Consider the following 19498-nt stretch of genomic DNA (forward strand, 5'->3'; position numbering starts at 1 on the left):
TGTTGACATTGACTTGCATGTGATTTGTGATTGAGGTACTAGTATCTTGAAGTTGTAAACTTGTGCTAGAAGCTTTCCAGTATAAATGAACCTGCTGATATGATGGATAACTGACTGTAACCATAAGCACGGGCTTGCTATGCATGTTTTTGTAAGACAGATTTATACACGAATAACAACTTTTTGGAGGTAAAGCTTTACTGTTTACAATTTCATCTATACTAAGTAAAATGCAGCAAACCTTTTACGAGCGCGACTACCGTGATGTTGCAAATTCGGCGCTAACAACGCGTACGGCGCACAGTTCATTCATAAATTTCCACTCAGCAACAATATATCGCCTAATTCGCATTAGCAGCCAATCAGAGACAAGTGCGTGCAACGGCCGCAGTATATACCGCATTATACGCGATGTATCCTTACAATACGCGCTCGTCTAAGGTTTTCTGCATTTTAGTATATTAAAGGAGTATTTCGTGATCCTAGCATCCTCTTTTTATGAAATTTTTCAGTACATATCCACGAAAAAAGCATATTCCCAAAATTTCAGTTGATTCCGATATTGCGCTTTTGCGAGTTATGCATGATTATGTGTATTACACTGCTCCATAGACAATACGTTGTAATTTTGTTCTGGTGCACCAGAACGAAATTCAAATTTCACGATATCTTTGCTAAACGAATTAATCTGCAAGAAATATTTTGTACATAAACATTATGTAGCCAGAGGTTTCCAGTGATATAAAAATCTCAACTTTTTTTGAGAAAAGTGGGGGATGAGGCTGTGGATCACGAAATGCCCTTTAATATTTATTAATTATTACACCTGTAAAGTTAATTTTTATTACTTCCGTGGTCCGGTATGCGCTGGTGAATTGCGATCGCGAAGAAGTGACAAGGTCACCTACTACGCGCCGCACCGACGACCAATGGGTCAACCGGCTTGTTGTCAAGTGCACATCGTCATCATCCCTATATCTTCATGTTAAAAATTGCCGTGATAGTACAGCGAATCCTCTCGTTTTTTAACAGCTACGCATCGCGATTTTGTTCGAGATATGCCGAGCGACTCAGGCTAAGCATACCATGACTATCATATGAGATACCACAGCGTTTCTATATTCTACACATTATTACGATTTGTGTATGCTCTAGTACCCCATATGATGTTTCTATTACAAGAAAAAAATTTGTTTTCAGGTAAAACCAGAGTTTTTTGTTTCCAGTACACTCACTCGAAAATCAGTACACTAATTAGCGGGGCCTTGCAGCTTGCTGTGGATATCTTTTACTGCATTTTTAATGTAAAAAATTTGAAATGCAATGTAAAAATTGAGATATATTTAATTTTGAGAATGACATAAATACTATATAGGTATAAAGGAACGCATTTAGCCCATCCAGGTGCACGTCCACTAACACAATGCATACTGTGTCAAATTGATTTCAACGGAGTATTGAGCTGTATGGAAAAAAATATTTATAATACAGGGTGCTGACACTGTGAAGTGTGTTGATCAGCCAATCAGTGTGATTGTTTATTTCTTCTGTGTGTACGCTCGTCTACGCTTGGCGGCAAGTTGGCGCACAGCTCGGACCACGGAAGTAATAAAACATTTACTTTACAACCCCTGCTTACTTTGTACTTTGCTGGTTTCCTCCTGAATCTTCCTCTTGGGAGCTTTGCTAGGAGGTCGCTAGGAGTGGTTGTCTAATTCTTGTCTTTTATGTAGTCCAAGTAGCTGTCTCTGAAGGTCTTGTGGGTAGGGATGTCAATGATGTCTTACTCTTGAGGTAGGTCATTCCATAGTATTGTGGTCCGTGACGTGGAAAAAAAGAATTGCTGTACGCCGTAGATGTGAAGTGTGGTATATCAAATTGAGTGTTGTTTCCCCTCCTATTTCTTTGAAGTTTTGGTTTGAGGTGGTCGGATGAATCTATGTCAATGTCTTGGTTGATGATCTTGTAAAGTTGTGTGACTTGGTGGGTTTCCCATCTGTCTGTCAGCCTTTCCCATCTAAAAGAACATAACATTTCTGTAACGCTGCTGACTCTCTTGTAGTCACCTTGAACAAATCTTGCAGCTCTATGTTGCACCTTTTCTAACGCAGACTGGTGACAATTTTTGTATGGTTTCCACGCAGTAACTCCATACTCTTTAAGTGTGGCCGAACCAGCGTCCGATAAAGCCTCTCTTTAACAGACTTGGAGCACATGTAGAAATTGCACTTGATGAAATTCAAGACTCTTGTTGCCTTGGTGACTGCATGCTGAGTCTGTTTTTCCCACCCAAGATCATTTTGGATGATTATCCGAGGTATGTAGAATCTGTGAGTGCCAGACATTTCATAAGAAGGTTCACCAGGGTTGCGTTTGCGACTCATTCGCGGGCTCATTCGCATCGTTTTCATTTTCCAGCGTTAAAGCGCATATCCCATGTATCAGCCCAACTAGTGAGGTTGTCAAGATCGGCCTGTAGCAGCCCTCATCTGCCTTAGAATTGATGTTAGGATAAATTAGACAATCATCTGCGAAGAGTCTAGTAACACCTCCAACAGCATTGTGAATGTCATGTTTCTGCTTCTGTACTTCCTTTTGTAATTTGCACCGACTCCGTTGAGTGTCACACCAATGGAGGGTAAGGATCAGTTAGATCTTTTGTGTTATTGAAGTAGCTTTGGTGACATTGGGGGGCAGGGCGTTCCAGTCGCTAAGTTTTTGGGAAATATGAGAACTGTTTCTCTTCAGTATTTGTAACATGCCTGATGTGTGCGAGTACTCCTCAATAGAATCAGCCTTTTGTTTGCTGTGGTGACATAGAGTTCCTCATTCCTGTTTTTGTATATAGACCTTTTCAAATCAAAATCAGATTCAGAAAAGTTCGAAAAAAACGTGCTATTTATTCAGTTAGCTAGGAGGGTCAAATTGTGAACATGGGGTCATCGTGAGAAATATTTTCCTTGCATATTGAGCTAACACCTCAACTACTTAGTTTTTCACAATAAGATACTAATGGAAAGAGATGGACAAATGTCCATAATTTTTTGTCAGTTAAATTTTTTTTACAGATCATTTTGTTTATGTGCATCACCTCTTCCACAGTCAGTTTCTTACACAACACTAAGACCACACGCTTGATTGCACATTGAGTATCCTTGGCAAAAGTACCTCTCTTGGCCCTAAATTGACCATCGAAAGTTCATCGTAGTTATAATGCCTGTTACACATTGGAACTTGAAGAGGTACAGCATTGGTCAGGTCTCACAATTGATTGATAGGCATGAGTCTTTGTTTCTTTGGGTGCTGAATAAATGTTCCTTTTTACCAAACCCATAACAGAATTGGCCTTCTTTACTGTTTTGTCTATGCGTTTTCCATTGAAGGCAAGGTCTTCCATGGTTTCCAACAGTTGCGACTCGCAATAATGATTGCGCCTGAATCTGTGTTTGATGTCGGTTATGAAGTTATGACTGTCACAGTGAGGTGTTTTTGTTACTTTCATATTTGGCGAATTTACAAACAGAGAGGTAGACAAAAAGACCTGTCAAAACTGTTCCGGTTGCCCAAACACTCAAGTAGCAGAAGGATGGTCTATGAGCAGCATGAATAACTAAATAGGGGATTAAAAAGGCAGCAATCATTACCAGCAATTGCGATAAAATAAAATTGATTGATTGATTGATTGACATGAAACTTTTAAATTTAAAAATAATTGAGATCCCAGTATTGCTAGCTATTGAAAATTGTGTTTGATTTCATGGCAACAAAAAGGTAATTTTGAAACCGATAGATATACATGTAATAGAGATCGGAAACATGTGAAGACCAAATTGGCAGCTCCCATTTCGAAAAAAACACCATCATGCAAGAGTATTACTCTTGAAAGGGGTCAATTTCATTCATAAAAATATATTATGGCTTCCGATTGGCTGAAGGTAATTTGAGCTGATGGCACATCATCATTAGTGCAAAATATTAAACATCTTAATTTGTAAGAGGAAGTTGGCAACAAAAATTCATTGCTATATATTTCAAATGAATCCTGTTTCACAGCCATACAGCAAAGACCCAGTTGCAGTGCTCAACATTCAACTTCGCTTCACAAAGATCATTATTACAATCAGCATCTGCAAGAAACCAAACCACTCTGTGTATTCCTCTAGCATCAACAACCTTAGCTACTTCAGGCCCACCTTCCAGTACACAGCCATTCATCATGTGGCCGTTAACCAATAATCCAACCACCTGTATGAAGCCTGGCAAAGGACCATTTCATGTTGCGTGTTCTGACATTATGTGTGACCATACAATTGATGGGTAAGTACAATGAATGTAATGGCACATGGGTGGGGGTGTGTGTGTGGAAGGGGTAGGAATGTAACATTCCATTTTGCTTGTTCCGATATTATGTGTGACCAACCGTACAATTGATGGGTAAGTCCAGGGGGTGGGGTGGGGGGAGGGTACTCAAGTTTGGTTTGGGTAGTATAGGAGTGTGCTACTGAGAATTTGAAAGTGGACCCATTATAAATACCCCCAGGGTATGTATGATCATCAAATTTTCAAGTATGATATTTCACATTGAAATTGTTGTGTTTAGAAAGGTTAACTTAAAATTTAATTGTATGATAACTTTTAATTGTATGATACCTTCACTGTATGATAACTTGAAATTTAACTTTTAAAAATGAGGGGTCAACCATGTCTGTTGGACAAAAATTAGCGAAGTTATGGGCAAATGTATTTTTCCAAATTCTGTGACCATCATTGACAGTACCTTTACAATGAATTACTGTACAAAACAGCAAGTACATGCAACATATTTCAGCATGGCGCAGCGATAAATTTTATAGAAAAGACATTTTATTTGAAAAAAAAATACTATCAATCACTGTATGATAACTTCTGTATCAAGATATACCAAACGACACTTTTTGACTTTCTACGTAAAGTTTCTGGTGTCCAAATGGGTCACTCCATATCAAATCAAGGAGGCACCCCACCTGACCCCCTCAGATTTGATTTATATTTTAGTCATATGTTGTACCTGTAAAAATATTAAAACCCTGCAAATTTGAGGTCTGTAGCTCTTACGGATTTTCTGTGGCAGCCATTTAAAGTTGGAGTAGGGGAGTCTAAATTTGGACCCAAAAGTTGCCCTTTAAATAAATTTCATCTTTGGGCGTTTGTGCCTTCTTTATAAAAAGAAAGACAGGTCTGAAACTTTGCATACACACTAACTGCATGCCCAATTTGTCCAAAAATAAAAAAAAAAAATTCTGTAATTGCGCGTTGTGTCACGGGCTCATTAAATATGCAAGAAAAAATGTAATGTTTTGTAAACTGGCAAGTTTAGCCCCCCTAAATTCACATTTTTTGTCAGATTAATTATTTTTTGTTGTCACCGATGCTATATATAGGATAAATACAATGCATACCCAAAAAATTGGGGTCACAACTCATTTACATTTCGAACAGCGCCCTCACGAAGATGGAATTTATTGCACATTCAACATTTTCAGGGGCCCAAAGTCGATGTGGTCCACCTTCAAAGTTTATAAAACATCACTTTTATATAACTACAAGTCTTAAATTACAACTTTGCTAAGTCCCAGTAATTGTATAGGTTGACTTCATATAAAATGACAAGCCCACAGTTAACCATTTTCTTATGATTGCATGTAGTGCAAATGTGCCGAATTCGGAAGGCTTGAAAGTCAAATTGGCCCCAATATTGAAAATAAAATGGAAATAAAAGTAAATAGGGCCAATAACTATGCATCTAGTCATTTATTTTCAATATTGTGGCCATTTTGACTTTTAAACCTTCCGAATTCGGCACATTTGCAGTACATGCAATCATAAGAAAACGGTCAACTTTAGGCTTGTCGTTTTTATATGAAGTCAATCTATAAAATTAATGGGATTGAGCAAAGTTGCAATTTAAGACTAGTAGTCATATAAAAGTGATGTTTTATAAATTTTGAAGGTTGACCACATCGACTTTGGGCCCCCTGAAAATGTTGAATTTGCAATAAATTTCATCTTTGTGAGGGCGCTGTTCGAAATGTAAATGAGTTGTGACCCCAATTTTTGGGTATGCATTGTATTTATCCTATATATAGCATCGGTGAAACAAAAAATAATTAATCTGACAAAAATGTGAATTTAGGGGCTAAACTTGCCAGTTTACAAAACATCTTCGTGAGGGCGCTGCACTCCAACTTTAAATGGCTACCATAGAAAATCTGTATATATTGAAAACGAAATGGAAATACAAGTAAATAGGGCCAATAACTACTCATCTAATCATTTATTTTTAATATTGTGGCCAATTTGACTTTCAAGCCTTCCGAATTCGGCACATTTGCACTACATGCAATCATAAGAAAATGGTCAACTTTGGGCTTGTCATTTTATATGAAGTCAACCTATACAATTACTGGGACTTAGCAAAGTTGTAATTTAAGACTAGTAGTTATATAAAAGTGATGTTTTATAAATTTTGAAGGTGGACCACATCGACTTTGGGCCCCCTGAAAATGTTGAATTTGCAATAAATTTCATCTTCGTGAGGGCGCTGTTCGAAATGTAAATGAGTTGTGACCCCAATTTTTTGGGTATGCATTGTATTCATCCTATATATAGCATCGGTGACAAAAAAAATTAATTAATCTGACAAAAAATGTGAATTTAAGGGGGCTAAACTTGCCAGTTTACAAAACATTACATTTTTCTTGCATATTTAATGACCCCGTGACACAACGCAAGAATTACAGAATTTTTTATTTTTTTATTTTTTGACAAATTGGGCATGCAGTTAGTGTGTATGCAAAGTTTCAGACCTCTCTTTCTTTTTATAAAGAAGGCACAAACTCCCAAAGATGAAATTTATTTAAGGGGTAACTTTTAGGTCCAAATTTAGACCTCCCTACTCCAACTTTAAATGCCTGCCACAGAAAATCCGTAAGAGCTACAGACCTCAAATTTGCAGGTTTTTAATATTTTTACAGGTACAACATATGACTAAAATATGAAGCAAATCTGAGGGGGTCAGGTGGGGCGCCTCCTTGATTTGATATGGAGTGACCCAAATGTCAAATTGTTGTATTTTCTTATGGGGATTACAGAGTTAAGCCATTTCTGTGGTCACAAGTAGGAGTTGTGGTGAATTCTCAAAATTGTCTGCTAAAATTACTTTCCTCATTTTAACACTGATAGAAATTCATAGAATTCCATCAATTTTGGGAAATAAAGTTTGGAAAAGAAAGTCGCACAAAAGTGGACCAAAGTAACATAAAAAGATATGGCGTAAAATTGAAAGCTATCAAAAGTGGCATGCATACTACAAATATATGTTACATGCATACTGAAGTCTCATGCAATGGGTGGAACATAGGTAGAGATCCTGTGGGATGGGTCCCCATGGTATCAAATGCCTCAAAATTAGAGTGTATCACTCATTCTACAAAATCCGGTGCCAATCAACTATAAAAATTGAAAAAATAAAAGTTGTTCAAAAAGACCTGCTTTTTGTGTTTTTTAAGAGTAAATGTATCACTACTTTCAGATGTAATAAATTGCCAACACCACTTGCATATTTTTCTTTCAGGAAGTCATGATGTTTTTTAATACTAACACTCAATGTAATGTGAGCTACGTTACCGACTACAAAATGGGCTGGTTTTACTCAATTCAAGGTCATAAAAAGCAAACTAAAGATCACTTGAGTGAAATGTAAAACAGATCTCACCATTTCATAGAAGTTTTGAAGATGCGTAAATGAGTGTGTAACATAGCTCACAGTAACGTAGTTCGCTGGTTTTTAATGTTTTTAATGTGATTTGCGAACGTTAGAACGCTATGTCGGTTAATTCTAATATAAATGGGGTTCGACCACTGGTAGCTTTCACATATTATTAGGAAGTACGTGTAATACAAGTGCATAGGCCTACTATAGAATCCTGGTAACGTAGCTCACCAATCTTAACATGGTCGGTCGAAATTTCAATGTTTACAGCATTTCTATGCCAAAAATGCTACAGCATCATGATTTTTACTGGGATTTTTAAAAACCTATGAGTGTTTCCTTTAAAAAACCGCAAATTACATTGATACCTCTGTTTTACTTCTTTCCAATAACGTGTGTTAAAAAGGGGTAACGTAGCTCACAGCGTTTTGGTGCAATTTATTTTAGAATTACACAAAGACGTTTTAATCACTAAAAAATAATGTTGATAAACAATATGATGGTGCGTTATCCAATTAAAAAACAACAAATATGTAAAGAAATCGCATTTATTCAAAGAAAATATTCAGGGTTAGATGTGACACTTAACCAGTGGAAACACATTTTTAGCGATTTTTGAGCCTTTGCAAGGGTTAATCAGGCTGAAGAAAGCATTTAAAGTATGGAAAACTATATATGTCCGTGTAGATCTCGTTGAGTTCTACCAGAAAAACAACATATTTGATGCCCTAAATGCTCAACAAAGCGTTTGTGGACCAAAGAATGGAAAAAAGGCTATTGGCACCGGATTTTGTAGAATGAGCGGTATCGGTGTACAGGTTTCCCCTATATTTTCAATAATTTGCTGTACAACAAGCACAAGCACCGTGGTATCTCGGACACTACAAAATCCCCATTGTTCCTCCATCAGGGGGTTTATTTATGGTCTCTGTAATCAGGATCATCCTGCAAAACACTTCTTGAATACCGGTATGATAAGACCTTATCAATCCAATCGTTGGGAATTTTACCTGTCCAGACTGTGTTTATGATTTTCAGTATTTAACAATGTTGTGGCCGGGGGAGAAGGGGGTTATGCAAATTTTGAGTGTTTCGTATTTGTTCCAGCAAATTTATTGGGATACTCATATCGTCACCCTCATAACCAAAGGGCCTAAGTCATTATTACATGTTTCTCATTGTCTGAGTAATAAACCCGTAATTATCAAATTTCCAGCCGCATTCTTCATGAACTTGTGGAATATATATATATATGCAAGTTAATGAAGAATGCGGCAGGAAATTTGATTAATTATGGGTTTATTACTCAGAAAATCAAAATTCCAAATGAGAAACATGTAATAATGACTTAGGCCCTTTGGTGACGATATTATTTTATATTGTATTTCTTTCACATCACAGGAGTTTTTGTAGACTCTTCTACCCAACCAACTCACCTGCACAACAGCTGGATAAGTCCCTGTACACAACATGGCTTCCAAGTAAAGACTACGCAAGAGGCTATGCCAAATTCATAGGATTTGATGTGTCGGCTCCTGTGGCATCTATGGCGTTGTCATTCCTGTTAGGTATAGGTTTGTGTGTGCACTGGCTTGCTTCTTTTTAATCAAATAATTTCCATTTATGTTACTGGAAATGGACCATTTATTCATTTTCAATTTGCCCAGCTCAAACAAAAATAAACTATTTTCTATCATGCACATTCTTTTTTCCAAGCTATATCAACAAGGCACCATTCAGGGCACTGGTGGTTGACTGACAATTGGATATTGAAGCTCCACTCAAAATTGTCTAGTACGCCAGGTCCCTGCACACAGTATTGTTACTATGCGTTTGCTTCGAAATATTTCATCCAACTGAAACTATATCCAACTATAGCATAGCAATATACAGGGAAATCAGATACATGAGTTTGTGGACTTAACACGGTTTATATGCTAGTCTCAGATGAAATTCTAAGCTCAAATTATGTATTTATTTTTTAGGCCTAATATTTCTCATGATATTGATATACATATGAATTGTAATATCACAATTTACTAATATATAAAAAAAGAAGCGGCTGATATGTTTAAAAACCATTAAATTTGTAATACTTAATTTAGAGTTTTTTTCTGTGAACAACAACAGTATATGTTCTGTCCATTGAGAGCGTTTATAGTCCCTTTTCTCAAAGCGGGCACATCTCATTTCATGACGTCACCTTTTTTCTAGGCCAAATCAAAGGAACTCACCGCTTAAGTTAGTTTTGGCGGAATATCAATTTTAAACGTCTTATTTTCTCAAAAAAGGAGTCATTTTCATTGTCCTCATAATATTAGCTTGCCAATGATATGATGTTGTTTTTGCAATAGACCTGCCCTTTAAGCTGTGTTCATTCAAATTGAAATTTCTAGTATAGTTCAAGATAGGGCCTAATTGCACATTAAGCTCCTGTTGCTAATCGCATTACTCTTTTTTCTCCTTGATACAGATGATTACAAGGTTCCAGCAATATGGAATGCCCCCCTTGCCACTGAGATGAAAGACAAGATGCCACTAATCATATTCTCACATGGTCTTGGTGCATGTAGGACAGCATATAGTAGTACATGCACAGAGTTGGCTTCCAGGGGGTTCATGGTGGCTGCTGTAGAACACAGGTATGAATTAAATGTTGACAAACTTATAGCATCATTTTAATTGTTTAAAGTGCTTTACATTTTTCCGTACTGCCTCTAGGGATGTACTTTTTAAAATATAACACCCACCTGAACACCAGGCCCACTGGCAGGTAAGAAATAGAGGATGATAAGGGCAATGTTTAGGGGTTTTATGTCTGCTTTTTACCTAAATTTGGCATTAGCATAATTTTTCATTCGAAAAAAGGTCAACATTTTTTAAGTCCCGCACCCTCCAAATAAATATGCGCACGGACCTGACGATACTGTATCGCATTGATTGAAAGTGTGTGTGAATCATTGTGGATAGTGAAATATCATTCAAAAACTCATTAAGTTGCAAATTGTGCTTCTTTTAAAATATTACTATTGAGTGTGGCTCTAGCTAGCTGTCAGTCATGTACAATTTCTGTCGGGCTGGTAAATTTGATGAGTTACATGCCGGACTGGCTAGTGGCCAAAAAAGTTAGAGGACACCCCTGGCTGCCGCTAGCATATATCACACCATGTGGCTGCTACATTATTATAATGGCACCGGTATGAGAATCTCTATCAGCTCCTCATTGTACATTAATGTACAACTGGGTGGAGTGAAGCAACTTGTATCTAAAATTGGGTGTCTATGGAGGACAGTTATTGTTGCAGTTACACCTAAAATGGTTTGCTGATGTTAATTCTGCCCTGTGGGTTACAAGAAATTACACAACTTGAGCTACAAGATATCTATGGTCAAATCCTGTGTCATTGAAGGCTTTTATATTTTTATTTGAAATGCAAATTAACACAGAGATAGATCAGCATGTGCAACATATGTATTCAAGGAGGTACATCATGAAGAAGACGAGGCAAGTGAGGGCGCTCGTGCTGGTATGGTGCAAGATTGGATACCTCATAATTTCGCTAAACCAAATGAAGATTTTGAACTCAGGAACAATCAGGTAAGACTGGGCTATTCCAATTTAAATCCATACACCCCCTGTAGAAGACATGACCTTAAGGTTATACGAGGTATTGTTGGTCGAAGCAGCAAAAAAAAAAAATCTATGTTCATTATCTGAATCAATATATTGTTGAAAAATAATACTTTGGTGTTTTGCAAAAGTTCATTCTACAAATCATGTACTTTGAAAACCTGCTTAATTTATTGTTGTTAATGAGTTAAGTACGTTTTACAAAAGTGTTGTTGTTTCAGCCCTCTTTACAACATAACTCAAGAACCACAGGACCTACAAAAGTATATCTGTGATATTTGAATTCTTCTACACGCTTGCTGAATTGAGCAATGCAATTTTTGCTACAGCTCACTACCATTCGCAAGATTCTGTGAACTACATTTTTTGTTGCTGCTTCGACCAACAATACATCGTATTATCTTAATCTCCCACACAGATAGTGTGAATTTCAAATAGGGTTGCCTGAATGGGTGATTCCATTTGAAAGCTATACCCCTTGTGTGGGGGTTTACATCATGTCTTCTAGAGGGGGTGAATCGGGCGGGTTCCAAATTTTTCTGGATGGATCAGGGTTGGTATTATTCGTGGAATGCCAGGATCGGGGTGGAAAAAATCTTACCCCACAGGGCATTAGTATAGTGTGCCTATATATGGTTTGTCATGTGGTTTGTCATCACATGGTCATACATACATAAATGATTGCATTTCTGATGTGCATGTAATGCATTGTGTCGGTTACCTGTACCCTGTACAAAGCTCATCTATATCCAACAGGTATATTGCTGATATGGTCTGTCTCATCTCAAGTTAAGAGTAACGCCATGTTGGATTATGCAGTGGCAGATTCAAATCAGTGTATTTAAGCGGATGATTCGCTAGCTTACAGACAAATCGACCTTCTGCGCATGTGTATACACCCCCCCCCCAAAAAATAAGTTAGTGTGTCTACATGGAGCTTTAGATAGATACTGGAAGAAAAGACATCCTGTGGTTTATCCATTTTGCTAAGGGGACCTTAAAGGTTGGTCGTTATGTCTTCATGGTTTTTTCTTCTTCTTTTATAGGTAACGCAGCGGGCTGAAGAGTGTACTTTAGCCCTGAATTTGATGGAGAAATTAAACAAAGGTGAAGAGATAATCAATGCAATGAACAATGAGCTCAATACTGCCATGTTTAAGGTGAGTGTAGAGAGAGAGAGATAGAGAGAGTGTGTTAAGAGCGAGAGGGAGAAAGAGAGAGATCTTTCAATTGAGGTATTTCTTCAGGGTTTCCAATCCGACGCGAACCCGCGAACCGGCTCGCGTGAATGTTCTCGCCGGGTTGCAACTGGGCGAACCAAAATTGGTTCGCGCACAAGCTTTGAAGTCTAAGATCACATTTCGTGTTATTTTTACCTTTTCTTTTACTGCAACGGAAATGTGATTTAATAATCTCATTAATCCATGAATATAATTCTGAAATGTTGGGGAAAAAGGTAAAGTTTTCATCATTTTAGCTGTCGATTACTTTATATTGTACGATCACGCACGTACAGAGCGTGAAAGTTTCGCCCTGGCCTGTGTTTACAACCCACCATCTCATAATAATAGATATGACCTCGGCACCTCGCTAGTAATAAAAGCGTCTATGTCATTGGTCTTCATCTCACATATTTCCACCAATCACGGCAACTCTTTCTTACCAAAGAGTCGGGTCATATGAATAATTAATCATGACATGAATAATTAATCGTTAAATGGCATGTCAATTTAAAGCTTATTATATAACTATTACACGCATGTGCTCACCTTAATAACATCATTAGTGCATAAAAAAATATATAATTCTGAAATGTTTGGGGGAAAAGGCAAAGATTTCATCATTTTAGCTGTCAATTTATTGTACGATCACGAACAGAAAGCACAGTGAGCATGAAATCCATGGCCCATGTAATTTTAGTGTTTACAAACGATCACCCCCATAATAATAGCCGTGACCTCGCTAGTAATGAAAGTCTCCTTCATTGGTTTGTATCACTTTCACCTTGCCTATTTCCACCAATCACGGTATCTCTTTCTTACGAAAGTGTCTGGTAAACATGAATAATTAATCGTAACATGAATAATTAATCGTCAAATGACCTCGGGCAAATGACGTCGTCATTTTATTACACACGTGCTCACCCTTTACCCGATGTACAAAATAATACGTGGAATAAATTTAATTTAATTTAATTTAATTTGCATTTCATTTGAAAAGATATGGTTTAAAATTGCGAATCATATAACAGTACATACAAAAGCTATTAAAAGCAATATTCAGCGAACATTTAAGGAAATTTGTAATAAATTTAGGTATGAATAAATCAAGTGAAATTAGGGGTATTGCGGTATATGGTATATTTTCATGTTTTGACATCTCTTCATCGCGTAGCTAGCAGTAGGAGATTGGGTCATCCGCGGCCTCAAATTCTCCAAAAATAGAACTCATACGGGTGTAAAACCTTTTAAACTGCACTATATTTAAAATACATGAATGTTATGTTGAGGTCTCATTAATGCACGATAGGTAAGCCACAGCGATAGTCGAAGTTTAATAAGCTTAAAGAAAGTTGCTGAGCTTGCTGTGGACAGTGTAGTCAGTATTTTACGTTCGGTAAACTATAATTACTTTCAGGATTCAAAGTTGAAACAACTGCTTTTAACACAAAAAAAAAAAAAAAAAAAAAAAAAAAGATAATTAACTTGGTTTTGTTATTAATAATGTTATAGTAAGTTGCATACAAATTCCCACCTATTTATAGGGTAATGATTTTACAGGGTTTTTTTTCTCAATATTTTGCGGGAATCGAAAGCCTGGTTCTGATGAGAACCAAAGGTTCTCGCAAAAGCCATTTGCGAGAACCTAAACTGGTTCCCGCAATTGATTGCGAATTTGAACCCCTGTTCTTATCACTTGATCCACAAGTGTGCTGAGGCTTGTGGATCAACGTCTAGGGGTTGTGCCTGTGCATATATATAGCGCACTATAAATCACTCGCCTTTTTTTTTTTATAGCAAAACAGTACAGGAAAGAAATGCATTGTGGGTAGTGTAAGATAGCTTTATTTCCATACAAACTTTTACTCACTTGAAATTGGAAATCATGCATGACCGTATAAATGTAAAGAGTGGATGATGTGATAGCCTTTTTAAATTTAAAATGAAGTTACTTATGTTGTTTTATGATATACTGATCAAAATTACCGTTTGTGCTAATTGCATGGTCGCTTTGGTAACCTTTTTATTTCAGGATAAATTCGATATGGACAAGGTGGCCATTGCAGGACATTCCTTTGGTGGAGCTACGTCTCTAGTGTCACTTGTCAACGATGACAGATTCAAGTAAGTGGCTATTCCAGTTGAAATCCATACACCATCTATGAAAGATAAGACCTTAATCTCCCAGTGTGAATTTTAAATGGGGTTTCCTGAATGGGGGATTTCATTTGAAACCTACACTTATTTGGGAGATTAAGGTCATGTTTTCCACAGCGAGTGCATGGATATCAACTGGAGTAGGGGGCACTGAATACAAATGGCCATACAGGTATGCTCCCCCAGAAAGACCCCTGTTTTGAACCATGCGGCTCTAAAACACAGCGCTGAAAGACCCCTGATTTTGATAATTTCAGCTCTAAAAGACCCCTACATTGATCATTCCTTGCATTGAAATCAACAAAACAAAAATGTCCATATGGGAATGCTCCCCCAGAAAGACCCCTGTTTTGGACCGTGCAGCTCCGAAAGACTCCTGACCAAAAACACAGTGCTGAAAGACCCCTGGTTTTGATCATTTCAGCTTTAAAAGACCCCTAAATTTATCATTTTTCCAGGTGATTTTCAACCAGAAAGCCAAAGAAAGACCCTTAATTTTGACAGTTTGCAACTCTGAAAGATCCCCCTTTTACCCATACCCTGTCAGCTCCCAAAGACCCACCACCTCCAAATTCCGGGGGAACATTCCCACCAAAAATTGAGAATGTACCCCCCCTGAACATGTAAAATACATGGACTCTCCCTGGATTTTTATAAAGACCACACTGTATCTCTATTTTGAACAGATGTTAATAATACTACCTATCGCAATCCATCCTGGTGCTACTTTGATATTCACAATCTAAAAATCTTACGAAATGAACTTCAATTTAACTCATTTTTTTGTTTCAGATTTGGAGTGATATTTGACGCATGGTTATACCCAATAGAGAGGTCCATGTACCCATCAATCACAAAGCCACTACTATTCATTAACACTGAGACCTTCCATTGGCAAGGCAACATAGCACGTATGCATAGGATGGTTGATGACTTTGAGAAGCCCACGGATGATAGGAGAGTCATTACTATATTGTAAGTATACCTTTGCTATGGAGTGGACATTTTATATTTAGGAAAATTGGCAGTGTGTTAGTGAATGATGTACCAGTCCAGTATGTTTGAATAACATATATGTGTACATCCATATCAAAACGATGCACTTGTCGGCTGCTACATGTGCCTCATTTCACATAATTGCTAGGAATAAATACCAGACTCATCTCAAGTGGAGGTCACTTCAAATCATCCCCAAGTGCCATGGTTATGGAATGTTCTCTGTATTAATAAGCCATGAGACTTGGGCGATGATTTGATGTGACCTCCACTTGAAATGAGTCTGGTATTTATTCCCAGTTATTATGTGAAATGAGACACATGTAGCAGCCGACAAGTGCATCCTTTTGATATACAAATTTTATAAAATAATTTAGGTGCATATTTTAGTCATGCTTTGTAGTTGTTGTTGCTGTTATTGTTGCTGTTATTGTTGTTGTTGTTGCTGTTGTTGTTGTTGTGTAAACAAATATTTGTGTAAATCTAAGGTGATATGTGATCCCCTAAGCAAGACAAAGTTACACACAAGTTTTGCCAGTTTTGGGCAAAACATACCCTTTTTGGATTCAGTTTGTAATAATTTGAAAATATTCCCTAAGTAAGTTAAGCATGGTCAAAAAAATCTATCCTCTTTTTGAAAATTTCATTTTTGTAACTTATAAATTAATGCATAATGCCAGTTACATATCTCAAGTATTGTTAGAAATGTTTTTAATCAAAGTTCTTTTCTATTTTGTTTCAGAGGAACTTGTCATCAGAACCAGTCAGACTTTTCTTTACTTGTAAGCTCTACTCTTGGTAAACTACTGAAAACACGTGGTAAATTAGACCCTCATATAGCTATGGAGATCAACAATGGTGCAGCGGTGGCTTTTATATGCAAACAATTTGGTATGTATGAATAAAGTAAACATATATTGATGGTATATTTAATTCTCAGGCAAAGGTACATGCCAGGCATTGTGTCATTGCATGTGTGTACTTTGCAGAAGCTCCCACCTTAGCGACCGCCTAATAACATCGCATACTATCATTGGAGTAGTTTCTAATGTTATAGCTTATGGAATGCCTGAAGGAGGCACTTGTTGTTTTCAAATGTACATGTCATGTCGGAGAATTAAATATAGGAACAATAGGTTTTGTGTGCTATCTCTCCTTCAATTCAAAGCCTTCAACAGCTTCAAACAAGGCGGCAAAAGTGATTCTCATGGCACAAAAGTCTGATCATGTCTTTTTCATCCTTGAAGTTCTTTGGTTACTGTATCAAGTGATTGTTGCTCGAGAAATTGGACAAAATAATGCACTTGCACTGATGTTGAACATCAGCGCACGTGCATTATTATGTCTAATTTATCTCCCAACAAGTAATACGCGTTCATTAACCTATACCTGTTGTAACAATCTATTCATTTACTTTGCTTTTCTCCTTCAATAGGTCTGCCATTTGAAGAGCAACTTGAGAGTTATCTGAACGGTGAGAACAAAGATGTGATGGTAGGAACAAATGTCAAGCTAGATGTTAACTATAAGAAATCTGGAGAAAAGAAACAACAAGAAACTCCAGAGAAGTCACAGGCCAACTTATAGGCAATAGGCAATAAAAGTGTGCCAATGAGAATTTTATAAAACTTTACAGCTTAAAAGGGCTGTGGTATGAACGTTTGGACAGTATTTTTGGTGGGACATGAGAGCACATCAGACATATCGAATTGCATTCTGAATACGAAGAAAAAGACCTAATATTTTTTTTGGTGTTTTGGGGAAAATATCCATATCTTCAATATATGAAAGGTCAAAATGTTCAATTGATCATCGGTTTTTCATCCCAGCTACATACAGTTTATGTACATATCATTAGATTTAGAAAGTTTACTTCAAGGACTGTTAAATATCACAAATTTTAAAAATATCAAATTTTAATAATTTGTCATAAAATTTTTATTATATCGCGAATTTTAAATGATCAAAATTATTTGATATCATCAGGACATTCCTCGTATTCAGAATTCAATTCGATATGTCTGGTGTGCTCTCATGCCTCACAAAAAATACTGTCGAAACGTTCATACCAGATAGAGACCATAAAAGCTTATCAGTATTTTCATAAATAATATATGTAACATTCTTAGCCTGATAATATGTGAGTTTTTATGTTCAATTAGTGTATTATTAACCATAATTTGAGCTAATTTGCAGAATGGGCTATGCCAGTTGAAATCCATACACCCCCTCTTACACAGGGAGTGTAGATGGAGTCACTCATTCATGTAACCCCATTTGAAATTCACACTCCCTGTTTGGAAGATTAAGGTCATGTATTCCATAGGGGGTGTATGGATTTCAACTGGAATAGCACAATGGGAGAATAACAATGTACTGCTAGAAATTTTGAGTTGACTTATAGACTGTCAGGAGAGGGACATTTTGGTAGACGAACGAGGTACCAATATCTGACCACAGACGTGTGTAGGGGGTCACTTGAACTTAATGGAATGGCGCGTGTCTGCGGGTTCCATCCACTGCGTGTGCCCGGGGGAACCCTCCAAATAGCTAAAAAAATAGGTTCAGGGTAGATGAGCGTGGTACCATTTAAAACTACCACCATAGTGTGTGCAACGCTCTCCATATATCAACATCACAAACGGCAGACATTTTAACTTCTGCCAAAGGCCTGTCAGACCCCCAGGCCCCCTGAAAATCAGCCAAACATAGGCGGGCAAGGTACCACTTGGGAACAATTCCAAATGAATGAGTGTAGTGTATAGAATACTAAATGGACAAAAACAGACACATAGTCCCCTGCACCAGGAGGGTGAAAGTGCATAGGAACGATGCCGGAAACTACGTCACGCTATTGTTCGACCTAGGCTACATATTTTTTAACGCATGCGTGTTTGTCAATACAGCTTTTAGTCTCCTCCACCTTCGCAACACGGTGCGTGGAGTGTCTGGAATCACACTGACGGCGGAGGAGAATACTAGCTGGTCAGACAGTTTAATTTTATCAAGCATTTAATACCTGAACAATCACCGTCGTTTGATCGATTTACTACAGAATATATTGCATATTCAAAATATAATTTTAATATTGTAAACCTGTTAACTTATATTTGTGTACTAAAGTATAAGGACACGTGAATAAAATCATGTCGAAGACAAAATGGCCGCTAATCCGCCTATTGTCTAGACCTAGGATACATATTTCAACAGAGGGCAGCAGTCTATGATGCCTATCCCTTTGTCTATTATTCCTGCCTGCACTACCGGTATCAGACACCATAAAGTACCGCCGCGGCCCCCCTGTTTTCAACTCGCCTAGGCTAGATATTGTAGATACCACTCAAAAATAATCTTAAATGAACAAACATAATTCATAGAACACGAAATAGGGTATGACAGACATTTTGTCTGCTGCAATACCGAAAACAGACACCCCAAAATGGACCACTACCCCCAGCTTGCCAACTAGCCCGGGCTAGATATTGTCGATACCACTCAAAAGTAATCTTAAATGAACAAACATTGTTCATAGAACATGAAATAGGGTATGGCAGACAATTTGTCTGCTGCAATACCGAAACAGACACCCCAAAATGGACCCCACCTCCAGATTGCCAACTAGCCTGGACTACAGTAAGCCAAATAATTCAGGTACCAGTTATGTTCACCACTGTATATCCTAAATAGAGACAAATATGTCAAAATTAAAGCAGTCAATGCCTGTACTCTTTAGCTCTGATTTAA

General features: G+C 37.4%; 1 protein-coding gene across 2 annotated transcripts; it reads left to right on the forward strand.

Moving 5' to 3' along the window:
• The first annotated feature begins 7 nt into the window (after positions 1 to 7).
• LOC140170306 (platelet-activating factor acetylhydrolase 2, cytoplasmic-like) lies at positions 8 to 18188 on the forward strand. 2 transcript variants are annotated; one of them, XM_072193675.1, is made up of 10 exons: positions 8 to 189; positions 4054 to 4317; positions 9152 to 9324; positions 10224 to 10392; positions 11198 to 11348; positions 12428 to 12541; positions 14634 to 14725; positions 15551 to 15733; positions 16497 to 16645; positions 17190 to 18188. In XM_072193675.1, the coding sequence occupies exons 1-10, from the start codon at positions 140 to 142 to the stop codon at positions 17339 to 17341; spliced, it is 1497 nt and encodes a 498-aa protein (XP_072049776.1). In that variant the 5' UTR covers positions 8 to 139; the 3' UTR covers positions 17342 to 18188. The 2 variants fall into 2 exon arrangements, with proteins under 2 accessions (XP_072049776.1, XP_072049777.1); XM_072193676.1 differs by having other exon boundaries at positions 9152 to 9318.
• The last annotated feature ends 1310 nt before the right edge of the window (positions 18189 to 19498 follow it).

The sequence above is a fragment of the Amphiura filiformis genome, chromosome 14, assembly GCF_039555335.1.
Source record: "Amphiura filiformis chromosome 14, Afil_fr2py, whole genome shotgun sequence".
Classification (NCBI taxonomy): domain Eukaryota; kingdom Metazoa; phylum Echinodermata; class Ophiuroidea; order Amphilepidida; family Amphiuridae; genus Amphiura; species Amphiura filiformis.